The 25,642-nt window shown below is 37.2% G+C and overlaps 1 protein-coding gene across 2 annotated transcripts in view; it reads left to right on the plus strand.

Annotated features, from left to right (window-relative positions):
- Nucleotides 1–25,642, plus strand: part of STRBP (spermatid perinuclear RNA binding protein) — a 125,845-nt gene that overhangs the window by 98,192 nt on the left and 2,011 nt on the right. Inside the window, exons 11-18 of one of the 2 annotated variants that reach the window (XM_012664424.1) lie at nt 1,766–1,858; nt 2,286–2,485; nt 8,875–9,033; nt 13,202–13,336; nt 13,541–13,681; nt 16,647–16,770; nt 21,011–21,055; nt 23,635–24,090. In XM_012664424.1, coding sequence (XP_012519878.1) covers nt 1,766–1,858; nt 2,286–2,485; nt 8,875–9,033; nt 13,202–13,336; nt 13,541–13,681; nt 16,647–16,770; nt 21,011–21,055; nt 23,635–23,711 — 974 coding nt within the window. In that variant the 3' untranslated portion in view covers nt 23,712–24,090. Of the gene's footprint in view, nt 1–1,765; nt 1,859–2,285; nt 2,486–8,874; nt 9,034–13,201; nt 13,337–13,540; nt 13,682–16,646; nt 16,771–21,010; nt 21,056–23,634; nt 24,091–25,642 lie in introns of those variants that run through there. The other variant, XM_012664425.1, reaches the window with a different exon arrangement.

Here is a 25,642-nt window from a genome sequence, read left to right on the forward strand (position 1 = left end):
TACTAAGCAGATATTGCCTTCTGTTGAATAGAACATCAAGATTGATTGACTTGAGTGGTAAATACTGACCCAAGTAAATGATGAAGTCAGTGTTTACCCCCAGGGACAATAAATCTTGATCGGAAGATACATAGTTAGTCTCATCATTCTTACTGAAAGCTTTCACTAGAAGTATCTGAGAATCTGATGGCACGAGTATCTTGAGCATAATTTAGGAAGAACCTAGCAACCAAATTTTAAGTTGAAGACACAGAGTGTTCTTATAAGTACTTGGACAAATTGATGAGCTTTTCTCTATATTTTAACTTGGACAGCAAAGCTCCTGCCTTTTGCTTGACAGTGTTATTAACTGGCTACTTTATCCAAGAAATTGATTAATATCAGTTCGGTTAGTTTTTGCTCCATACCCATTATGTTGTTTCTAAGTCTTGTCTTAAGGTAGTTTCTAAGATACAAGGCAAGGATAAAATATCTTTGATCTTCAAAGAACACTAAGGGAATATCTGAAATGGGCAATAATATAAAACTACAGTACTTTATATTTCTGATACCATAGAAACTCTTTCAGAAAGTTAATATGAGAGAAAGGGTTTGTGGAGGAGGTGAACTGTAAATAAGATCTTCAATAGGATTTGAAGAGGCAGAAGAGTATTTTATACCTTGATAATCAGATATCCGAAAGCATAAGATTTAACATGTGAACTTTAAAACTGTTTGTTTAACTGTTTGTACAGTATAAATGTTAAATTTTAGAAATGTTTGAGGTGATGTAAGTAAAAATACTACCAAAGGTAACTACTTTTAATATTTTGCTATATAGCTTTCTAGACTTTTCCTGTTCATGCATATAATAGATCTGAATATATGCTACCTTAACCTGTTAGGGTTACTATAACAAAATACCTTAGACTGGATGTAATAAGCAACAGAAATTTATTGCTCATGGTTCTGGAAGCTGGGAAGTCCAAAATCAAGGTTTCAGCAGATTTGGTGTCTGGTGAGGGCTCATTCCTCATAGATGGAACCTGCTATGTTTCCTTACATGGTGGAAAAACAAACTAATTCTCTTAGTCCTCTTTTATAAGGGCACTAATTTATAAGGACTCCACCCTCATGACCTAATCACCTCCCAGATGCCCCATTTCTTAATGCCACTGCACTGGGATTAAGTTTCAGCATAAGCTTGTAATCGTAGCACTCTGGGAAACTGAGGTGGGAGGATTGCTCGAGCTCAGGAGTTCGAGACCAGCCTGAGCAAGAGCCAGACCGCATCTCTACTAAAGATAAAAAAAATTAGCTGGGCATTGTGGCACATTCCTGTAGTCCCAGCTACTTGGGAGGCTGAGGCAGGAGCATCACTTGAGCCCAGGAGTGGAGGTTGCAGTGAGCTGTGATGACGCCACTGTACTCTAGTTGGGCAACAGAGTGAGACTTGGTCTCCAAAAAAAAAAAAAGTTTCAACGTATGAATTTTGGGAAGACACAAATATTCAGACCATAGTATATGCATGGATATTTGTGTCTGTATATGAATAAATGGGAAATAAGTATATATAAAAAGTGATAATATTAAATTATTTCAAGAAGATTTGCTTTTTAAAATTTTGCTTTTCTAGATTATAAATATGGCAGTTTAATTGATCAGTGAAAAGTTATGTGGTCCCTGTTGTGATTCCTAAGATTTTCCTACCTGAACATATTAGATATGTGGTAGAGTAAGTTAGATTATTATTTTGACTGATGAAGAATCTCTCAATTGTTTTTAGGTTCTGGGTCTTCAGCTCTAAAGAGGCCATTTGAAGATGGATTAGGGGATGATAAAGACCCCAATAAGAAGATGAAACGAAACTTAAGGAAAAGTGTGCAAAATTTCTATTCTTACAGATGTGAATTAGAAAGGATTTATAGCCTCAGATATGAAAACAAAAAATGAAGAATTTGATTGATTTCCATTAGAGTTATAAGAATAGATGTTAGCTGAGAAGTTGATAATTGAATTACTTTTTTGTATTTCCAGGTTTCATTGCTTAGGATACATTATTATTGACAAATGAGAATTAATGTATAGATATAGTAATGCATGCTGTTTTTACAGTGATGTTATTAATAGCATAATAAGTCATTTTCCAAATTACTTATGACATGAAGTTGATTTGTGTGTTTTGAAATTCTCATTTTTAAGAAACCTGGTAAATTTATAATGGTCACTAGGAATCTACAAATGCATAGATTAAAACAAAATGGCTTTCTGTTTAATTTTTGATCTCATTCCTCTTTCTTTAACAGTCCTGGATAGTAAAGCAATAGACCTTATGAATGCCCTCATGAGGCTAAATCAGATCAGGCCCGGGCTTCAGTATAAGCTCTTATCTCAGTCTGGACCTGTCCATGCCCCGGTCTTCACAATGTCTGTAGATGTGGATGGCACAACATATGAAGCCTCAGGACCATCCAAGAAAACAGCAAAACTTCATGTAGCAGTGAAGGTACAGTATTTATTTCACTTAGCAGTCCTTCGTTATTTTATGTTCCAAATAATGTGCTTCTTATCCTATAGTAAATTAACAATTTTTTCAAGATTTTAATGATAATATATAGAGTTTTATCACCTCTGGATACCAAAATTACTCTTTTTTGTGTAAAATGTGTTTATTATATAAAATTTAGAAAAACAGAAAAAAATTAAATACGTCAATTGAATATTTCTGAGGCAAAGACCATTAATATATAGTATTTTGGTTTATTTCCATCATTTTCTGTTTTGTTTATTTCTTTTTTTTTAAGTTGGGCTCACATTGTATGTGTAATTTTATTCTCTGATTTTTTTCATTAATATCTCACTTGTGTTATTCCTTGTTATTAAAATCTTCATAAATTTTAAGGGCTGTATGATTAACTTGATATAGGATGTATACTATTATTTGTTTCAACATTTTCCTAGTAGATATTTTGCTGTTTCCAGATTTTTTCTATCATAAATAAATTTGATAAGTACACTTGACTTCTGGCAGATCAATGCCAAAACATCGAAGATCATATAGACTGAAGGTCAGTTTTCACTTAAGAAAAATTCTATTATGTAACAGATTGGTATGAGATATAACTGTTCTGTTTTCATGGTCATTCCATTTTGCAAGTATTGTTAATATAGATACAAACACCATCCTAGATACTGGGGATATAACAGTGAATGAAACAAAGTCCCTGACTTATGGAGCTTACATTCTAGTGTGGTTACGATGAGGGGAGAGATTACAAATATAAAATGAGTTTATAAACACCAGATAGGGATTGCAGTGCATGCAGAAATATAGTAACCAAGCTGTAAAAATATCAAACACTGTATTATTTATATTCTGCCTTGCTTACAAAAGGGGTGTCAAAAGTATGATGAAATAATATGAGTTTAAATGAGGTAGAAAAGAAAACAAAGAATGATGGAAGAGTAAAGCCAGGAGTAAGGCTAAAAATATAGTTTAATAACAGTGTACTCTGAGAAGGAGTCACAAATTTAGAGCTGAGTGCTATAGCAACTCACACAAAAAGCTTGTGAAATATGTACTTTACTATCTATGACATAAGAACAGTTGATTATGAGAATCACAGTTTTTGAATAAAGATCAGGTGGGCATTTCTCCTGTGGTAGATCTTCACAAAAAGGAATATTGGTGATATCCTTTAAAGGCATCTGCGATGCAGTGTTACGTTTTTGTGGGTTGTTTCTTACAATAACCTTTAACATAATCTAGTGGTCTCATGGCAAATTGCAATTCAATAAAATTTGGGAGAGTAAGTAGTGTGGTGAATTTCACAACGTGACAAGATTTGGGTGCTATCTGTTCTCATTTGATGCAGTGATATATTTTTATAATATAATGGAACTTTGGGTATGCTTTTGTCTGTAATTCTGAATATTATTTTTTTGTTCAACTGAGCTTTTGGTAAACATGGAGGGGCTATAAATTTGGGATTAAACTCGTTGACAGACATCTGGAATGTAGATATCAGTTATAATCTGAACACCATTGGATCTATGGAAAGTGTTAACAGCTTCTTATGACTTGTATGGAGGTACATGGTCTTCATATCTTTATTTGCCTTGAATGGCAGTTTGGGTAGAATGTGAAGTTAACTAGTAAATCTGAAATTTGTGAAGAGTTGAGATTTGCCGTTGTTGAAAATGGGATAAACTAGACTTCTGATCCTCCCAGGTAGAATAAATGAAGTTCAGAGTAAACCAGTTCTGAAGGTTTGAAAATTTGCTTGGGTACTTTATTTGGCTTAAAGTTTGTAATCAGCTATATGGTATGAAGGCCTATTTACTAGCTATTCGTCAGAAGTGGCCTGCAGTCTTTCTGGGACTCCACTGCCTCAGGTTTATGACTGGGTAGCTGTATTCTAGGATTTGCTTTCTGTGTTGAGGCGGTTTTTTACTTCAGGTCTTTACAGAATTTTTATTATATGTCTAATTTTCTAAAAGTTAACTTGTGGCCTGCCTCCTTCCCCTCCCCTCCCCTTCCCTCCTTCCCTTCCTTCCCATTCCTTCCCCTCTGCTTGCCTTTCTTTCTTTTCTTTCTTTCCCTCCCTTTCTCCCTTTCTCCCTTTCTCACTCTGTCACCCAGGCTAGAGTACAGTGGCAAAATCATAGTTCACTACGGCCTCAAACTGCTGGGCTCAGGTAATCCTCCTGCCTCAGCCTCCCAAGTAGCGAGGACTATAGATGCATGCCACCATGTCTGGCTAATTTTTAAATTTTTTGTAGAGATAGGATCTTGCTATGTTGCCCAAACTTACGGCCTCAGGCAATCCTGCCACCTCAGCCTCCCAAAGTGCTGGATTACATGCCTAAGCCACCATGCCCGGCCTTGACTTCTTTTTCTTATTATAAATGTTGTAATGTGTGTTTGTTATAAACAGTTCAGAAAATGAAGGGGAAGAAATCCCTGATTCTAACTACTGGAAATAATAACCATAAACATTTTGGTATGTATATTTCAAGACTTTATTTTTTTTTTTTAGCTTGCAATTCCAAACTCCAAAAAGTACTAAAAAATGAAAAAAAAATTTCCCTAAGTTTGATGCAGATTCACTGGGTGGCAAAACCTGACCTGAATTAATGGCCTATGTTTAGTCTCTGTTATTCCATTTAGTGTGAATATTTTATATGTTTCTTTGCACAAACATGGGGTAGCACCTGAGAACCCACTGGGGATTTGGAAAATATATGATATATGTATTATATTTGCTTTCAAAAATGAAAAATTATGAATTCTCAAAACAACCTGCTGCCAAGGGTTTGGGTAAGGAATGGTGGGCTGGCTTATATAATGTGTATAAAAGTATATATGCTTAAAATAGGATCATGCTTTCTTGATCTAAAAATATATATTATGAATTTTTTATAGTTAACACAAAGACTGCTCTCATTTTTAGTGATGGCCTAATATTTCATTATCAAGCTATCATAATGTAACTAATAGTTTTAGATGCCTCCATTTTATTGCTTTGCATATTTTTTAACTTGTCTGATTATCCCTGAAGATACATTCTAGAGATGGAATTATTAGGTCAAAAGGTAAGCACATTTGAATGATGCATTAAATCATTAACAAATGTACTGATATTCTTATTATATGCCAGACATGTATTGCCAAATTGCCATCCATGAAGATTATACATGTTGTAGGTTCTGTTTATAAGTGAGTTTGAGAGAAAATTTTACATCTAACGTGTTTATGAAAGTAGGTCCCACTAGATAAAAATCCTTGCAGTCCTTACTCAATAAGTTGGTAGGAAGTTTGTACCTGTTAAGACAAATCACACCAGAGAATCAAATCAAAACAAAACAAGAAGAAATTAGTTCCTTCTGTGTGATCCTGGCCTGGCTGCCCAGCAGCAAGCACCATAAAGTAATGGAAATTAGTGGCCAGTCTTCCCTTTCCTTTTCTACTTCTTTATCCTGGCAGCCACTCACAAAGGACACCTTTAGGGACATAATTAGCCATATTCCATGAAAAGAACTTTAGTCACTGTGGGAAAAGATCAGCTAGACAGGGATAAGAAATGAAGCCTCTTTGGAGAGGTTCTTGGAGCCATCAGATTCCCAAGAAATCTGATGAAATCAGATCTCTATCATATAGAAGCCATGAATGTTACTTTCTTTTGAGTGGAGAGCCATGGTGTGGCATGCCTTGTGTTTTCTTTTCACTCTTGGCCCCTAGTCTTTGGGGGTATCCTCTTGCTCAATCTCAATCTGTCTTAATCTCAGCCCTCTTCCAGGAAGAAGGGTACATGGTTACACACAGCTGATTTCCCAGCCATCTTGTTTCCATCAATTATCTTGTGATTTTTCAGCTCATTTGATGTGTTCTTTAGGTTTAAATTTGTTTGCCAGGCACTTGAAACTCACTTTTCTTTGGCATACTGATTTTTGGGCTTTAGTAATTGATTCCAAATAAACTTTGGTTCTGTCAAAGAAAATTAAAGCTGGATAATTGTTGAAGTAGTAAAACAGATTTTACTCAGGAACTATTGCAATAGGGTAAAAGAGACCTCAGTGTAGAACTGGGCTCAATTCTGAATTCAAAGTGGACAAATGGAGATTTATAGCCAAGGAACAGGGAGGGTCAGTGGATGGAAAATTACTAAGAGGTGACTTCAGGGGTGAAGGATTTCTAGCATAAGTGGACCTAGGGATTCTCGCTGAAGGCAGGCCAGGGTAATCAGACATCACCTGGGAGATACAGGGAATGAGGAAATTTGATCAGATATCAAGGATGATTAAATATTGAGGGTGGAAGATTCTGGCTAAAGAAATTTAGCAGGATTCTTTCTACAACTGAGTTCTTAAGGACAAAGCCCAAGGATGGGGCCTAGTTGAAAAAGTGGCTCAGGGTATCCAGTCTAGAGTTTGGTTAAGAAGAGAGTCTTTTTTGGTTCCAGAGGTCTGAGAACTCTTTACTTTTTTGACTTTTGTTCTGTAGCATATGCTAGTATATGCTCTTAGAATTTGTGTTCATAGAAAAACAAAAAATTTCAATTTAGTCACAATTATACTGTATTGCAAATGGACACTGTATCCTTTGAGATATAATCCATCAGTTATATAAACTATTTGTAAATGTATTGAAATACATTGCTGTAATAAGTAAATAAATGAATCTGGTATGTGAGAAAAGAATAGAAATGGCATTAATTTATATTAGACTATTTTAATTGTCTATATTAAGTTGGGAAAAGCTCAATATGTTTAGTTTTTATTGGAATAAACAAATATATTTGCGATGCTTGGCTTTTGACTTGCAGCCTACATAAGCTAGTGTTAATTCTAGACTGATGGCTATTCTCTGAGAGGAGATTTCTCAGGGAGAGCATGTTTGCAGAACTCAGACAGCGGAGAGGTGTTTTCTTTATAAAATATTGATGAGGATATAACCAAATGATATTAATGTCCTTAGTGTAATGTACTACCTGAGTACTTTTCGAATTTAAGATGTTAAGAAAGGGTTCTTGGCTTTACTCCCAAGTAAATAGAAGAAATTTATTTATGATAAATGCCAATTTCTCCATATGAATTCAGTGAATTAATTTCAAGTTCTCTTGGTACAGAGTTCTATGTAAGCCCATTTTTTTTGTTTAGAGTAACACTTTTATTTATATTGGCAAAGTCCCTTATACAAGATGTCATTGTCTATACAGGCTATACAGGCTATACATTGTCTATCCATTCTTATTCATATGGCCACTGTAACAGTTTTTTGAGACACTTACTAAGTACAATTGGTATTCTAGGGAAATATGATTTTGCTTTTACACTCTAGCAACTTAAAACAGCTAAAAGCTGAAACAAATGCGGGAATGTTTAGGAACCTAAAGGATGTAGGGACATCCTCTGATATTAACCTTTAGTAACTGAAAAAGCAAGATCAACCTACTTTGAAAGAGGCTTATAAAAAGGCTAGCAAACATATTCTTTTGTAAACATCTAAAAAAACAGTATAACCTGGAAGGAGGTAATAAAAGGCATATATATATGCATATGCATGTGAGCATGCTTGTGCACATACACATACATGTTCTGAAAGCTTTATTTCAAAAAAGTATGAGAAATCCTTGGCATCAAATGGAAATATAAGAAGTTTGAACATTGGAGGTAGCCCTAAAATTATCAGGCCTCGAGAGGAAAGGATGGAAATACAAGACTAAAATTGTTCCTAGCTCACTTAGTATAGGGAATAAACTGAGAGACTGAATCATTTAAGTCTTTATTGTGGTTACATTGAAAGCTCAGTAAGTAGACAGCTTTAGATGTTTGTAATTGATAGGCAAATTGGTTTAAAGGTAAAAATATTTCTTGATTCCTTTTCTGGGCCAATTTCTCCTAATGGATTGAGTTATAGAATTTAGAGGTCAACTAATCCAGTCTTCCTGTTTTATAGATTGAAAAATTGAGGGCCAGAGGAGAAATATAGGATTAGATCCTCAGGTTTTTTTCTTTCTAATCTAGTTTACTTTTTACAGTGTGCTTTTTGACTTTTCCCCTCATCCAGTTGGTTGAACCTGGCTGTGTTGTTTATTTTCTCTCCCTCCCACCTCCAAATTAAATGAGCTAGGAGTAGCCTCAGATTTGTATTTCTTTTATCCCTTATTTAAACCTAATTACTCTGAGGAGGTTTTCCCCATTTTTCCATAATGCTACCCTGGTAGGTATACCTTATTTAACCAAGGACTTACAGATTTAACACCATCTTACTCTCCTTGCAAGGTGTTTTATGGATCCAAATGTTAGGAATTTGAAATTTTTATGCTTAATATTTCATCTAATCTCTGGTCTCTAATGTCTGAATAAAATTGCATCTTAATGTAATTTGTACAGGTATTGCAAGCAATGGGATACCCAACAGGCTTTGATGCAGATATTGAATGTATGAGTTCCGATGAGAAATCAGATAATGAAAGCAAAAATGAAACAGTGTCTTCAAACTCAAGCAATAATACTGGAAATTCTACAACTGAAACCTCCAGTACCTTAGAGGTATACTTATATGTTTTTTTCTTAGACAACAGTCATATATATGCATTGTAGGAAATGTGAGAGATGTGGAAGAGTATAAATAAGAAAATCAAAAGCATATACAAACCTGTAGATTCCAGAGGCAGATATTGTTAGTGTTTTGGTTTATTTTTATCTGGCTTTTTTTAATGAATATTTTTATGGAGATAGTCATATTTTCATGCAGTTTTACATGTTGATTTTTTTCACTTGATTCTAAAAACACCTGTAAACATAACTGTATACTACCCAACACATGAATATATCCTAATTTAACTATTACAGCATTTCTCTATTACTGGCCATGGAAGCTGCTTCCATGATTTCACAACTATAATGTATCAAGAGTATCAACAATAACCGAAGGGCAAAAACCTAAAAGATCTAATGGAGGAAATTTGGGATTATTTGAAGTTTGTGCTAAGCTGTAGGGAGCATTGGATCATCATTTAGTTGGTCCAGCCCTGAAGGAAGGCATAGCCTGACCCAGTGTGTACCTCAGACTGTGAGCTTATCACCACAGATAACAGAATAGAACAAAATCCAAGTACTGAGTATATACAGCACATTGGGGAATTAACGGAACCCTTGTTTACTGCATTTTGTGTAAAGAGATTTGGCTTTAAAGTAACAGAAAAGCTTACATTAATAAAGGGTTTTACTTTGTCGGCTGGGTGTGGTGGCTCATGCTTAGAATCCTAGTACCTTGGGAGGCTGAGGCCAGGAATTCAAGACCAGCCTGAGCAATATAGTGAGACACCATCTCTACAAAAAATAAAAAAATTAGCCAGGCGTGATAGCATGCACCTGTAGTCCCAGCTACTCCAGAGGCTGAGGCAAGAGGATTTGTTGAGCCCAGGAGTTTGAGGTTATAATGAGCTATGACAATGCCATTGCACTCCAGCCTGGGCAGTAGAGTGAGACCCTGTCCCAAAACAGAAAATAGAAAAAGGTCTTAGTTTGTCATGTGTAAGAATAAGTGTTTATTAAGGACTAATAGACTAGTTTTTTCAGTCCATAGACCCCTTTTAATGCCTGCTTAGTGCCAGGTACTGCAGAAATTGTGTCTGGAGCCTGAAGTTGCTACCAGGTTAGAAGGGTAAAAACACATGTGTGTAATGAATGATAATGAAATGTGATAAGCACTGCAATTGCAAAATAAATATGATAATGTGAAATCTCGAAGAAGTGGTTGTGAGACTTATATACACGCTCACAGCCATATAAAATCCAAGGGAGTAAAGGTTAGCAAGGTTTTAGATGATGAGTTTTGCCGTGTGGGAAAGAGGTAGAAAGCAGGCATTCTGGGCTGGACAAAGAAGAGGTATAATGACATGGAGTTGTGAAAGTAAATCTTTGAGAAATGCCAAGTGGGTTAGTATGAAGAGAAGTGATGGGGATTGAAGCCCGAGAAAGCCACACTTGACTCTTCATGTGATGTTGTGGAGTAGCATTCCCCAACTTTTTTGACACCAGGGACCGGTTTCGTGGAAGACAGTTTTTCCACGGACTGGGGGAGGGGGATGGTTTCAGGATGATTCAAGCACATTACATTTATTGTTCAGTCAGACCTCTCTGCTAATGATAATCTGTATTTGCAGACACTCACCAGCACTAGCATCACCACCTCAGCTCCACCTCAGATCACCAGGCATTAGATTCTCATAAGGAGCGCACAACCTAGATCCCTTACATGAGCAGTTTACAGTAGGGTCCACACCCACTGTAAGAATCTAATGCCACTGCTGATGTGACAGGAGGTGGAGTTTATGCCATGATGCGAGCAGTGGGGGAGCGGCTGTAAATACAGATAACGGTTGCTTGCTGGCCCACCACTCACCTCCTGTTGTGGTGCCGGGTTCCTGATAGACCACGGACCAGTACCGGTGTGGCCCCGGGGGTTGGAGACTGCTGCTGTGGAGGATAGAAGGCGTGGCACCTGGCTGTTTAGAGGACTGGTCAATTACAGAGGGTAGTCACAAGGCAAGATACTGTTTTGCTGGCAAATGTTAATACATATACCATAAGAAGAAAGGGCTAATTAATTATTAGGTCCAGACCATTAAGGACAAAAAGAATTAAGAATGGAGAGAGCATTGTGGGCTGCACTAATATCAGCCACATTGAGCATGTGAAGGTTTTAATAGTTACTATATCTATATTTTGTTTCTGTATATTGTAGTAACGAGGGGGGAGAAGAAAACCCTTATTCTTCATTTAAAATAGTAGTAACATTAAAATTCTGATATTTTTATGTGTTAATTCACTTTTATAAAAGTGATTTCAGGTTTGGAAAAAAGAGTGATTGCTGTAGACCTAGTTTAAAATTACTTACTATCTCTTAAATATGTTCACTGGAGATTTGCCATGAAATTTTAGCAATGTAGATTATAAAAACGTATCAAGAAGGGATGTTTATTGCAAAATACCCAGGAATGTTTATTAAGCTTTCCTTTAAAAATTGTCCATTGTTTGACTTCTGCAGTATCAACCACATCACACCAGCTTTAGGGTATTTTATCAAGAGAATCTTGGGCCGAGCACAATGGCTCACTCCTGTAATCCTAGCACTCTGGGAGGCAGAGGTGGGAGGATTGCTTGAGGTCAGGAGTTCGAGACCAGCCTGAGTAAGAGCAAGACCCCATCTCTACTAAAAATAGAAAAATTAGCTGGGTGTTGTGGTGTACGCCTGCAGGCCCAGCTACTTGGGAGGCTGAGGCAGGAGGATTGCTTGAGCCCAGGAGTTTGAGGTTGCTGTGAGCTAGGATGATAACATGGCACTCTACTCAGGGCAACGGAGTGAGACTCTGTCTCAAAAAAAAAAAATGTTTATGTCCATTAAGTTTGTATACATAATAATGATAGTTTTGGGCATTCTTTCTGTTTATTCAGCATTTCTTGAGTAACTACTGTGGTGGAATTATAAACATGATCTTTGACCTCAAGAAGTGCTCAATCTTTGGTTTTTCCTTTCTCAAAACTATAATTGTAGTATTTTTTTCGGGGGAGGGTTTGTTTGTGGTGCTAGCCTCTCTCTTCATTTGTACCTTCACATTCTTGCATGAATTATTTCTCTTTCCTATTTCTAGTCTTACAGCTTCCTGAGGTCAGTTCTTTCCACCACTGTTAGAGTGATTTTTCTACAACACAAATCTAACCATGTCATTTTTCCAGGTTTATCTCTTTTAGTGGCTCCCCGTTATCCATGAGAAAGTCTAAAGCTTATTTGCTTGGCATATGAAGTCCTATGTGATTGGGCCACATCAGTGGTTTTTCTGATCAGATTCTAATACACCAGCCTCCTCTCCGCACTTTCTTTTCTTGCCATTCTCAAACATTCTTTCCCTTTCTTGGGCCTTTGCATTGCTATTATTGTTTCTTTTGTTCAAAACGTCCGTCTTTGAATTACCTGATGATGGTCTGGTACTTCCATGTTAAGGTCAGATTCACATGTCTCTTCCAGGAAAACTATCTTGGTTGCCCTAGAAAGTGATCCCTTCTACTATGTTTCCATAGCATACATTAGTTCCCTAGCATACATTGTTTTGCAGTGATTATGTCTGTCCCTCCCACTACAGTCTGGCTCCTTGAGGGGAGGGAATGACTGTCTTTACTGTTATTTTTAGGTTTCAGAATCCATAACCTGTAGCTTACTGTTTTTACCTTAGGTGCCCTTAAATCTGTTTAGAGAGACTGAGAGATGTATAGGAACATTTCCCTCATATCCCAAATTGAGGCTTCTTTCTTCCTAACCCTAAAGATGACAAGTGGTGAACCCTTAGGCATCATGTGAATCCCAGTTGTTCTGTTCTCTTTGTTAGTAATTTAGAGTATTATTCTTAGATCATGAACACCACAGATCAGACCCTTGAGTCCCTGTAGTGGTGAGGCTACAGTCTTGAATACTAGTCTGTTCGGACAGCCCTGTTTTGAAGGCAGTCTGGCCGCATGACTGCAGTATTTACTGCTTGTAGAGTTTTCACACCTTTAATAATATTGTGCCATTTGTATACAGAGGTGACTCATCCTCGCCCCTAAATGCTTTAAAGTAGAATTTTTGAGCCCTTCTTTTAGCATAATTATATTAATAAGATATTTAATATTCTAAAATGCTACTTGATTGAACCTCCAGTTTCCCTTTCTCTTATAGGTAAGAACTCAGGGCCCTATCCTCACAGCAAGTGGCAAAAATCCTGTAATGGAGCTCAATGAAAAAAGAAGAGGTCTCAAGTATGAACTCATCTCGGAGACTGGGGGAAGCCATGACAAGCGCTTTGTAATGGAGGTGTGTGCCTTGATACGAGCCAGCCTTCTTTTTCCTCACAAAGACATAGGATATCCTGAGTTTATATGTAAAAAAGTTTTAGACTGAGTCAGTTCTGTGGCACTGTTAGATTTTTTTCATGTTTTCTATGTTAGGATACATTTAAATTAAAACTACATAGAGGAATTGCATGGGATAATTACAAAGTATTGTTCTTGATTTTAGGTAGAAGTAGATGGTCAGAAATTCAGAGGCGCAGGTCCAAATAAGAAAGTGGCAAAGGCAAGTGCAGCTTTAGCTGCCCTGGAGAAGCTGTTTTCTGGACCCAATGCAGCAAATAATAAGAAAAAGAAGATTATCCCTCAGGTATGAGTTAAGCATTAAACCTTACAGAACATTTGAAAAATGTTATAGGAATTAAATTTGCTTTCTTGTCCACGTGCCACTTTAGTTTTTTCTGAAGTTGTTTCTTGTTCCTACGTTTGGCAGTCTTTTCTTTGGGTCAGTTCATGAATAATATATAATAAATGTATTAGTGGTTCCCTGTTCTGTGGTCTTTCTAAGCAAATTATATATGTAAAAAAGAATCTGGCCAGGTGTGGTGGCTCATGCCTGTAATCTCAGCACTTTGGGAGACTGAGGTGGAAGGATCACTTGAGCTCAGGAGTTTGAGACCAGCCTGGGCAACATATTAAGACACCATCTCTACAAAAAAAAATAAAATCAGCTGGGCATGGTGGCGTGTGCCTGTAGTCCCAGCTACTTGGGAGGCTGAGGAGGCAGGAGGATCTCTTGAGCCCAGGAGTTTGAGGCTGCAGTGAGCCATGTTTGGGCTGCTGGACTGCAGCCTGGGCAACAGTGCAAGACCATATATTTAAAAAAAAAAAAAGAAAAAGAGGGTATTAGCCTTATTTGGAGGGTTGAGGTGATGCTTGATGAGGTATAGTGTTGAAGTGATTTGGACCTTAATAAGGTGCAAGCAGTTGTTTAGGAAGCTGCCAAGAGTACTTGGGGCTTATATTCATCATAGTTTACAGGTGCTCTCTCCAGTTTTGTCATTTTGCTTTATTTTGGGTTTTCCTTTGTGGATGGCACAAAACTTGACACTTTGTTGCTTGTGTTTATTACTGGCCTTGGGAATGTCAGTACTTCTAAAGGCCCAGGATCTTAGCAAGTTATTTAGAAAAAAATAGCCTCTAAATTACATGCTCATGGATATGAAATTATTCCATCCATTCATTTATGCATGCAAAAATATTTTCTAGATGTATACCATATCTATGATTGTGTGGGAAAAAGAGTTACATCAGTAAATATGATATCCTTTGACACATGGAGAGTACTGGTGTAATAATGTCTGAATACATTATGTGATAGAAACATAAATTAAAAATGCTTAGACTAATAGAATGAAGCTTAGATTAAGACTCTATGTTAAACATTTTCTTTAGATTCTTTTACATATGCTAAGTCCTTTGTAGGAGGGTAGAATTGATCTCATTTTACAGATAAGGAAATGATGACCAAAGAAATTGAGGTACTTGCCAGTAGTAACATAGCTAATTGATAGTAGAGGTTCCTTTTAAAACCAGGTTCTTCTCCTTCCAAAGGTCATGGGCATTTTACTTTTACATATTATATCAATCTAGAAATTTGTTTTGTATTTACTGTAATTACTGCTAAAATTCTAGGATTCAAAAGATAAATAGGGAAAACTAGCTTTTATAGAGATGACGTAAAAAATAACTACATATAGAAAATAAGATTTTTTTTTGCTAAAATCTTCTAGGAAATATAGGACAAAATATGTTCAGATTTGTAGAAAGATAATTGTTACCATGTTTTGTTGTGTTTTTTTTTCCCACATTACATTTTGTATTTGGTCAGTTAATTCTAGCGTTTAAAAAGTCTATGTGCAGATATTTATTAGGTAGTAAAGTTTGTTTCCAGTGACATGAGCTAGATTTGTGTGGAATCACTGTGCTGCTGCCAGATTGTTGCTTCCTGACTACTTTTGACTAAAACATGTTAAAAAAAAAAAAAAAGATATCTACAGGAAGTTCACTCATTTTAGAAATTTTCCATACTAGAAGCTGTAAAACTCATGTGTTCAATGTGCTCGACAGCCAAGAAACAGTCTATTTTGGATGTGTGAGTTGGTTTATTTTAGACAAAAACAAAAATGGCTGTCTCTGTGTATGGTACATTTGACCTTGAAACTGTCTTCTGCCCAGTTGCATTAGCGGTAGAGGCTATCCTGGGAGGAATAAAGGATGGTGATTTTTTAATGTGAGATAAATGTGTGTATATTTTGACTCTTTGAGCTTCTGAGATAGTGTTGACTTTATCATACAGTGTACTTTGAGGCTGTGCACCCTTTTTCTTGCACTTGCTTATAGCGGGGAATTCTAGTAGTTTCTATTGAGTTTTTGCATATTTTATATTAAAAATATGCTATTTAGTTTAAAACTAGACACCTTTTGATTTTCTTAAAATTTCAGTTTGGAAACAGTGTTTCAGCAGTCCTGTGTACTCTTATTCCTGGACTTCTCTGTTCTACTTTTCAGAATGTTTTTCAGTTCTCTCAATTGCTCTTTCTAGTCTAAAGTAAGGAAAACAAAGTGGGTATCATTATTCTCATTTTATAATTAGTGGGAGACTGCCATAGAGAGATATTATGTGATTTCACCAGTGTTGCATGGCATTTTAGAACAAGGAAGAGGCTTTTGAGGTGGTATATATTTATTTAATAGTTAATACGTACATATATACACATACACAGACAGCAGAGGAAACAGGTTCAAAGAAATCCCATGACCTTCCTGAAGTCACAGTTACTTAAAGCAGGAGCTGACATCCTCATCGTTGGTTCTCCTGTATTAGTCCTTTTTTTCCCCCTAACCTGACTCAGATTCACAGCTTATTCTAGGTAGTTGCTGAGGTATTTTCTGCCTCTGGGTGGAGAATTTAGTGGACTTGGAACCTAGGTATCAAGCGTCTATAATTACTTTAGTCAGGCCCAAAATGACTTTGGATATTACAGTAGTAGTAATTTGATACTGAAATTTGTGTGTACAAAATGAACTCTGAATAGCACCCAAGTGAAAAGTTATTTGCATGCTTTTATGTGCCCAGCATATTCTCTTGAACAACTCTGTAAGGTACGTGTCATTTTCATTTTATAGATGATAAATTGAAGGTTCAAGGTCACAGAGAACTCACTGTCTCACCTACAGGCTCATAGCTTCTCATAGTGGTTGTGCATTACAGAGATGACAGGATGATAGTTCTTATACTTCTTTCAGTAACGAAAATATGTTATTTTGAACAGGCGAAGGGTGTTGTGAATACAGCTGTGTCTGCAGCAGTCCAGGCTGTTCGGGGCAGAGGAAGAGGAACTCTAACAAGGGGAGCTTTTGTTGGGGCGACAGCTGCTCCTGGCTACATAGCTCCAGGTATAGTACAGCCTATAAGAGATGGGTCCCCTTTTCTGGGCCAAAATTTGAAGAACAGCATTTTCCAAGGTTATACAGGGTCTCTGGAAATAGAACACGGGATAAGATGAAATTTACACAGAAATGCAAAGTAGAGAATCTACAGAATGTCATAGGTTTTCTCCTGGAATCTGCTGAGTTACTGGAGGCTTCCTGGAGGGAGATGACAGATGAGCAACATTGCACTTGGTTGAGGGAACATATTTTGATTAGGAATTATAAGAAGTTCCACAGATTGAGGAGTTTGGACATCTGAGCAGAGTGTATTCAGTGGGGATGTGAATGACAGGTTAGGTATAACAGGAGAGAAAAACTGCTGATAAGAGGCTACTTAATTGGGTGAAGCCTGGCATTATTAGTCTTTGTTAAACTCAGTGTTTGGGAACTGTCAAAAGCTAAAGAAGTACAAAAAAGAAAAAAAACGTGTGGGGTGGTTGGGCACTCATTTATCCAGTGCTTACTATATACCAGATACTTTTATGTAAATGATTTCACTTAATTGTTTTTAATCCTCACAGTATTTCCTCAAGTAGAAGTTATTTTCCAGGTAAGGAGACTGAGGTTTAGGGAGATAAGGCAAGTAGCCCAGGATAAAACAACTCCTAAACAGCAGACTAAGAATTTGAATGTAGGTGTTTGCATTTCCAAAGTTTACATTCTTTCCATTCCACCTCTCCCTGCCTTCTGTTCTGATCCTTATGTCATTTTAGTAGTAGACGTATAGTTGTCTCATTAAAATCAAGGTCTTTGTAATATTGAAAGTATGGTACTTTTAACTTGATAAGTAAACCACTTGTATTTACTGATAATGATGAATTTGTTATAAAGATTGGGTCTTATCCAGTCATTATTTTTTAGATAATATCCTTAAGGGTTCACTTTGGTTGTATTTTCCTCCTAGAAAGAATTAGAATAGGCCATTTGGGAAGGTTTTTTGTGTTTTGTCCTTTTTTTTGAGACAGGATCTTGTTCTGTCACCTGGGCTAGTGTGCAGTGGTGTCATCATAGCTCACTGCAACCTCAAACTTCTGGGCTCAAGCAATCCTCCTGTCTCACCCTCCCAAGTAGCTGGGACTACAGGCACATGCCACTATGTCTGGCTAATTTTAAAATTTTTTGTGGAGATGGTGTCTCGATATGTTGCTCAGGCTGGTCTTGAACTCCTATCCTCAAGCAATCCTCCTGCCTTGGCCTTCCAAAGTACTAGGACTATAGGCGTGAGCCACTGTGAGCCCGGCCCATTTGGAAAATTTTATAAATGATGTGGCTTTGGAATTCTTCTAGAAGCTGATTCCAGTAGGTATACCACTCAAAGATGTCTTATAAAGAATGTGCCTGCTTTGGCACATACCAGGCATGGATTTTGCTCTCATGCAGTTTATGCAGCTTAAAGGATGAGATGTAGATTAGACTAATCAAGTAATAACAGTTATAAGCTGAGATGAGTGCGATGAAGGAGGACGTAATGCTATGAGAGCATGTAACAGAGGAACCTAATCTAGTCTAGTGGGTCCCTGAAGGGTTAGTAGAATAAGTAACATTTGAATTGAGCTTTGAAAAATGAGTAGGAGTTAACTAAGAGAAGACTGAGATTGAAGAGTATTGCACACAGAGGGATAAGCATGTGTAGAGGCCCTGTGGTGTTGGCGGTGGGGAATTTGACTTCTTTGAAGAAGCAGAAGAAGCCCGAAATGTCTGGAGCATGGAGAGCACTGGGTGCGGTGCACAGACTGAAAGTGATGCGAGTTCAAGCTGGATGTCAGTCCCGGGGGGCCATGGTTTGGATTTTGGACTTAGAATCCTAAGTGTAGTAGAAGTCATGATAGGTTTTAAGGAGCACTGACAAGTTGAGACTTTATTTGTGAAGATTATTCTTTATATAGTGTAAAGAATAGATTAGGGAGATAGGAGTGGGCATGAGAAGACCAGTTAGAAGGCTATTGCATATAGTTTACAGTTATCTATTGTGCTTTTCAAAATAGCTAGAAGAGAAGAATTCAAATGGTTCTAGCATAAAGAAAAGACAAATATTTAAGGTAATGGATATCCCCAGTACACTGATTTGATCTTTACAAATTACATGACTGTGTTAAATTATCACACATACCCTGAAACTGTGTACATCTATTATGCGTCAATTAAAAAAAGAAAAAAAAGAAGGCTGTTGCAGACTACTAAGTCAGAGATGATAGAAGCATCACCAGTGGAGGCAGGGAATTAGATGGGAGGCAAGAAGAGAATAGATTGGAAGAATTTTGAGGAAGCAAACCTGATAAATTTAATAAAAAATGATGAAGAATGAGACTTCAAGCATATCTCATCTCCTAGGATTTTTAGTTAGGGGAACTAAGTGGGATGATTTTGCCATTTAATGAGATGAGATAGAGAACACTGAAAGATGAGCACTGGGGGTAAAAGGAAAAGGTTATGAGTTTTCTTATAGTTTGATACAGTACATGTGTCCAAAATTAAGATACTCTGTGCATCCCTATTTCTACTGAATCTTAATATTTTTAGCCTTATTTAGTGCATCATTGAAAGGGCAAAGCTTTTATTAACAATAATAGACAAGTTATTGAGATGAGCCTTTCTTCTCTTTGGTGATGTGGTCCATTGGGGAAGTACAGTGAGAAATAGATGCCTAAGATCTAGCCTTTGCCTCAACGAATACTTGGGGTCAGATGGGGTAGGAACAGATATTGAATAAACAGAATGTAATATGATGCAAGCTGTAACATGGGGTGGGCAAAGGAGTGAACAGCAAACCTGAGAGACTTCACAGACGAGGTGATATTTGATCCTGATCTCAAGGATGAGTTGCAGTTGGTCATCCAGAGAAGGAGGGAACAAAATCACTCTGAACAGCAGAAATGGTTATAGAAAAAGGACTCGTAACGTGGAAAAACTTGATGTGGTTTGGGTATAGTGTGAAAGTCCCATGTTGATTTTGTGCCCTGGTTCTATTTTAGACACTTCTTTTATCTAGAGATTTACCCAAGTGATTTTGTATTTACATATTTTTAAGATATTTTACTGAAAGAGTAAAGATTGCAGCTTCTACTAACATAGTATTTCCAATCTATACAACAAAATTATAAAGTAGCTTGGGAAGTTTCCCATTTCATAGATGAAAAAATGGGACTCAGAAGTTAATTGTCTAAATAAGGACATAGAAGAAATTAGGCCAGGCGCAGTGGCTCATGCTTGTAATCCCAGCACTTTGGGAGGCCAAGGCAGAAGGATTGCTTGAGGCCAGGAATTTCAGACCAGCCTGGCAACATAGTGAGACCACATCTCTACAAAAAATAGAAAATTTAGCTGGGCCTAGTGGTGAGCACCTATAGTCCCAGCTACTCAGGAGGTTAAGGTAGGAGGATCACTTAAGCCCAGGAGTTTGAGGTTGCTGTGAACTATGATTGCACCACTGCACACCACCCTGGGCGACAGAGCAAGATCCAGTCTCAAAAAAAAAAAAAAGAACAATTACTGTCAACTAATTGGTTCAAAAATTTTTGTGTTCTTTAATACTAGTTCTTACTTAATAATGTGAGCCTTTTTCATAGGCACCAGATGTTAATGTCAAATTGACCAGCATTTACTGTGAGAACCTATGCTAAGGCCAAGAATTCAAATATCAACAAGTCATAGACCTTGCCCTTGGGCTCACAAGCTGACCTATGTGCCTTCTGTAATGGCAATTGAAGCCTCAGCCTGCTCTGTCACTACTTTCTGAAAAGAGAATTGGAAAGTTGTTTTCCAATTTTGGGAAATTGATAATTTGTTTCTAAGTATTTCGTTTGACAAATTATATTTAGCGAATGGTTCCTATATGTTAAACATTCTGCTAGGTTCAGATGATGCAAAGACAGATAAGATTGACCAGGTCTCTGCCACTCCAGTGGGTAACACAGACAAGAGACAAATACTTATTAATATAATGCATTGTGGGAAGTACAGTGAGAAAGAGATGCAAGATAGTGAGGGTAGATCAAGGAGGGCCTTGTAGGCCATGGTGAGGAGCTTCCACATCTAAGCAAGCACAGAGAGAGTGGCTAGACTACTTTGGCAGTGGTTCTTATTCATACACTATCTGGAAGAAGTCTCAGGGCCCACGGTCTCGGGCCAGGTAGTGCTGGTGAATTGGGCCAGTGATGATTGCCCTGGGTCTTGGACTGATCTGCTTTCTTCTTCTTTGCACTAGGATATGGAACACCATATGGTTACAGCACAGCTGCCCCAGCCTATGGTATGTATACCACCTTACTGATACCTCCTTTTAGCAACTGTCACAACAATCTAAAGCACAGTTTGTATCTAGGGTTTCTGTAAATGAATCGGAGGATCTCAGACCTATTCATTCTAGTGACCCAACTTAAATTCCCTTTGAAAATGCCACAACCTTGTGGTTCTTGGTTTGGTTGGAGTTGCTCTTCTCTCCGCTTTGCCTGATTGAAGGACTGCTTGTTCTAATTGCCTGTTTCTGACCATATCGAAATTAAATATTTTAAGTAGTTCTTCTTACAGCCAACTTATACACCATTCAAAGGCTACTGAAGGGCCATACCCAGTTTCTAGCTTGGCTGCCTACCAGTTATATAGCTATGTTTAAGTTTCTGGTTTGGAACTGTATGAACCTATGGGTAATTTGAGTCAAGAATAGGAAATGCTCACTTCAAATTTGTAGCCATCATCCTTTTCCATAAATTTTCCTTTGAAGGTGAAGTAAATAGGTGTCATTGGTTCTAGAGAGGAGGTGATGGGGGTATCACCAGATGTGTCACTTAAGTGCTTATTGCAGAAAGTCTGTAGTACATGGTAGAATATCATAGGTGTTTTTCTTCTCCCCTGCAAAATAAAAAGTAAAAGCAAATTCATAAATGAACCCTAGTGGCCCTTTGGATAACTTTTGAATGAGGTTTATGTGGCAATGGAGGCAATAGGTTTGGAGTCAGTGATATGCTCTTAGATATTTTTCCTAACTCAGGTGCTACATCTTATAGAATCAGCCATGTGCAGGACCTTGTCATTGAGAGAAGAGAGCAAGAGAGCGTATGTGTGCGCGCGTGTGTAAATGTGTGTGAGTTAGCGTGCCCCAGGCTGGGTGTGCATGCACACAGAAGGGAAAAGCTCTTTCTGTATTGCCACTTGTGGCGTTAGTCCTCTACATGAGCTTCAGACCTTCACATTGTGCTTTTTCTCTTTACATGTCAGCTTTGCCATTTTTGTTTGGATGAAAATTGTAGTCCTTAAGCCACTGCTAAACTGAAGCTTCATCTGATTTCCTAACTGTAGAAATAGGTATAAAGTGAATAGTTTTAACACCTTGCCCATTAAGATAGATAATTTATATCCTGGAAAGATGTGAAGTTGCAAGGGTCAAACATTTGGAACAAGTTTTCTTTGAGGCAAAGTTTGGAGCCTGGAGTTACATCCTTGACCTGAATGTCTCCTCTAGCACAATCAGGTATGGTCAAGGCTTCCCCGTATTTTGAGCTGGAGCAATAATGGGGTGATTAGGAATTGAGGACGGATCTAAGAATATGCTTTCCACCCAGATTTCCTTCTAAATTTAAACTTTCTAATGCTTTTTGGTTTGGCCATTTGCTTTTACCATTCAGCTAGCTTCTGGATATCCTGACCACCTCATCCTTCCTGTGAATTAGGTCTGGTCAATTTATCTAAATATATTTTGACTCACTAGACTCACTGTACTGTGTCTTGTGTAAGTGCCAAAGCATTCTGGGGCAGGTTTTTAAGTCTGTGTCTTTCTTTTAGATTATATAGTAAGTTTCAGATTCTTTAGTAAGGGTTTGCTAGAGCTTAATTTTTTCCTTTAAAACACTTTTATATCTAGACTCCAAGTTACATTCATGTTTTTCCTCAGTCTTTTTAATTTTTCTCTCTTGTTCCTCCCTTTCCTCCTTTAACATATTTTCACCTTGCGGCCTCTGAGCCCCCACTTCAGAAGGCTCCTCTCTTCCATGTGCCATATAACTGACTTCCAAAGCTGGTGAAATTTGATGCCCCCATTTTTCACATAAAAGATTTGGTTTTTAAATGTTACTGTGATGCAAACCTACTAAAACGATGCTTTATTTTGGCTGTAAGGTAAATATGTCTTTTGGCCTTTGTAAAGCTGTTGCATGTGGGGTAATTTCCCTCTGATCATCTGGTGCTCTTGAATACCTGCTGTTGCTGCTTTGTGATTTCTCCATAGGTTAAATATTAGAGTAGAAATAGGAGCAGATTTCAAATCATGCTTGGGTATGCAGAAGTTTGTGAGGCCACAAGAACGTATTTAATTACAAATTAATTAAGCAATTAATCTTTCCAGATTTGCCATGCCAATATCGGCAGTAGCCATTAAGAAGAGAGACACAGACCTGGTCATGGCTCCAGTTGAGCTGTCTTTCTGGGCAACTGAGGCCTGCACAGAAAGCTTTACTTTGATTCTTGACAACCCTTGTTTCTTTTGTAATATGTGATGTGCCAAATTGAGAACTATATGGATTTCTAGAGTCACTTTAGAATATTAATCAACAGCTTTGCTTTTGATCTTTAGAATTTGTGGCAGCTCACTCAAATGAAATTGCTTCCTGTGATGTAGCCATCTTCATTTTGAGTGGAAAATACTATTTATTAAACTATTCAGAGCAATTTCAAAATATATCTGTGAGAGATTTGTGGGCCTCTTCCAAAATGGTACATGTTGACTGACTAATCTGGAAAAGGTTAATGATAATTACTGTAAGATTTTTTTTTACCTGAAATTTTTATTGGAGTATTAAACTTATTTGGAGTCCTCTCCGTTTCTTTTCTCTGTAGGTTTACCCAAGAGAATGGTTCTGTTGCCCGTTATGAAATTCCCAACATATCCTGTTCCCCACTACTCATTCTTTTAGCAAATGACAGAAGCTAATTCCTATTGAATACAGTACAATACAGAATGTTAGAGAAAAAGCCTTTTTATTCTGCTTTCTTTGAACACATACTTGATCAAAATTATTTGTAAAGAACATCTTTCCTACTTTTTGATTTTAACAAATGCAAATTTAGTTCTCTAAAACTTGAAAACAAACAAAAAAAAGAAACCAGTTCTGTGAAACGGTACCTCATTTCTGGAAAATAACTTATACCAGCCCTTCTGTTCTAAGGAAATAAAAGTCTAGCAGTTCAAAGTTTAAGTTTTAAGAGAAGTATCAGATTATGTAAAATTAAATTTGTGAAGGATGTATAGAGTCTCAAACACTGATCACAAATAAACTGCTTTGTTGTAACACAAGAGTACTGCCTGGTTCCTGATGCAGTCACTGATTCTCAGCTGATTGATATGTATTTGCCCCAGGGCACTTTAATTGGGCTGTAGTTATTTTTTTTAATACAATAGAGACTTTTCATTTAAACTTTAACTTTGTAAATATTGAAGTGTGTAATTAAAGCCAATAAAATATGGGTTTGAATATTGTTTTAGCTTATTATTTTTGATATGTTTTGGTATCAAATGACAAGGAATTGAAAACTAATAACAACTTAGCCCTAGAAGCCCATTCATTTGTAAGCAAACTGCTACAACAAAGCAAAGGCAATTGTTAGTTTGAGCCAGTTTACTTCCTTTGTAAGCCCTTTGTGCAAGGGCATCCCTGCGATAAAGGTTATATTCTGTTATCCAAGCAATTGCTTATTAAAGTGATGGTACTACCCAGAGATGGGGAAGGAAGAATGTGATTATTTAGTTTCCGAATTTCCAAGTTTTAAAAAATAATAAATTAATCGATCAATCACCTTCTTTTGTTCTTGTGGCCTTCTTCACTCTGTAAGATATTGTGTTCACTCCCTGGCCTTTTTCATGCAGATAGAAGATTAGCTGTTTTGCTGGGATTCATTGAAGGGTCTCCTTTCCTCTTCAATTACATCAGAATCTAAAGCAGCAACAGGGTCCCCATAAAAACTTGCTCTTCGATTGTCCCAGTTCTTGTTGAGTGCTGCTGTGAAAAGTGACAGGTTTCAGCCATGGGTCAGCATTTATTTTTAAGACACCTGATTATGCTGGTGGAAATTGATCAGTCCGGTAACATTGTGCTGTTCTGTAAAGGGTGCAGACCTAAGTCCTCCACTTGCATTCTCACCTTGTTTGGAAAGCCGATGATGTTACTAGAAGGTAATGGTTTCATTAAGGTACTCACCCCCATGAAGGCAGCAGTGGGTCGGTCCCCTGTTGATATTTACAAGTTTGTCTTAAAAAATGTCTGCTTTTAGTATGAATTAGCTCTCCTTTTCCCTATTAAATTCTCCTTTTTGGAATTGAACAGTGCTCATCAGTGAGAATGGGCTTCACAAAATATGGCAAATTAATGTACCAAGTTACTTTGGGGCCACTAAATGAGCGATGTAAAACAAATGATAGTGCCACTTCTCAGATGTATTTATACAATGATTAGTTTGTTTCTTCTCTTTGACCTTTTGTCTTTATTAGTGGTGGGTGATACTTTAATAAAACCTCATCACTTGCTGGAAATAGCTGTAACTTATCATTTTCATCCTGTGCATTAGTGGCTAGACATAAACAAGAGGGCCCATTTTAGATGGGAATTTTCATGTTTCATTGATTCGTTTTGCTGACCTATGGATGAAACAGAGCCATCACTGAGAAGAAAAAGCATGGCTGATAGTGTCCAGTTTTTATTAAATATTTATAATAGTCTTCTTTGGTTTTGGAATACTATTAATTGGCAGCTGCAGCTGTATTGTTATTTGAAATTGGATCATCAAATTTGGATTCCAAGTTGGAATCTCTCTGGAGATTTCTCTTTAGAAAATTCTTTTGAAGTAGCTG

This window comes from Propithecus coquereli, unplaced genomic scaffold (assembly GCF_000956105.1).
Source record: "Propithecus coquereli isolate 6110/MARCELLA unplaced genomic scaffold, Pcoq_1.0 Scaffold89, whole genome shotgun sequence".
Lineage (NCBI taxonomy): Eukaryota > Metazoa > Chordata > Mammalia > Primates > Indriidae > Propithecus > Propithecus coquereli.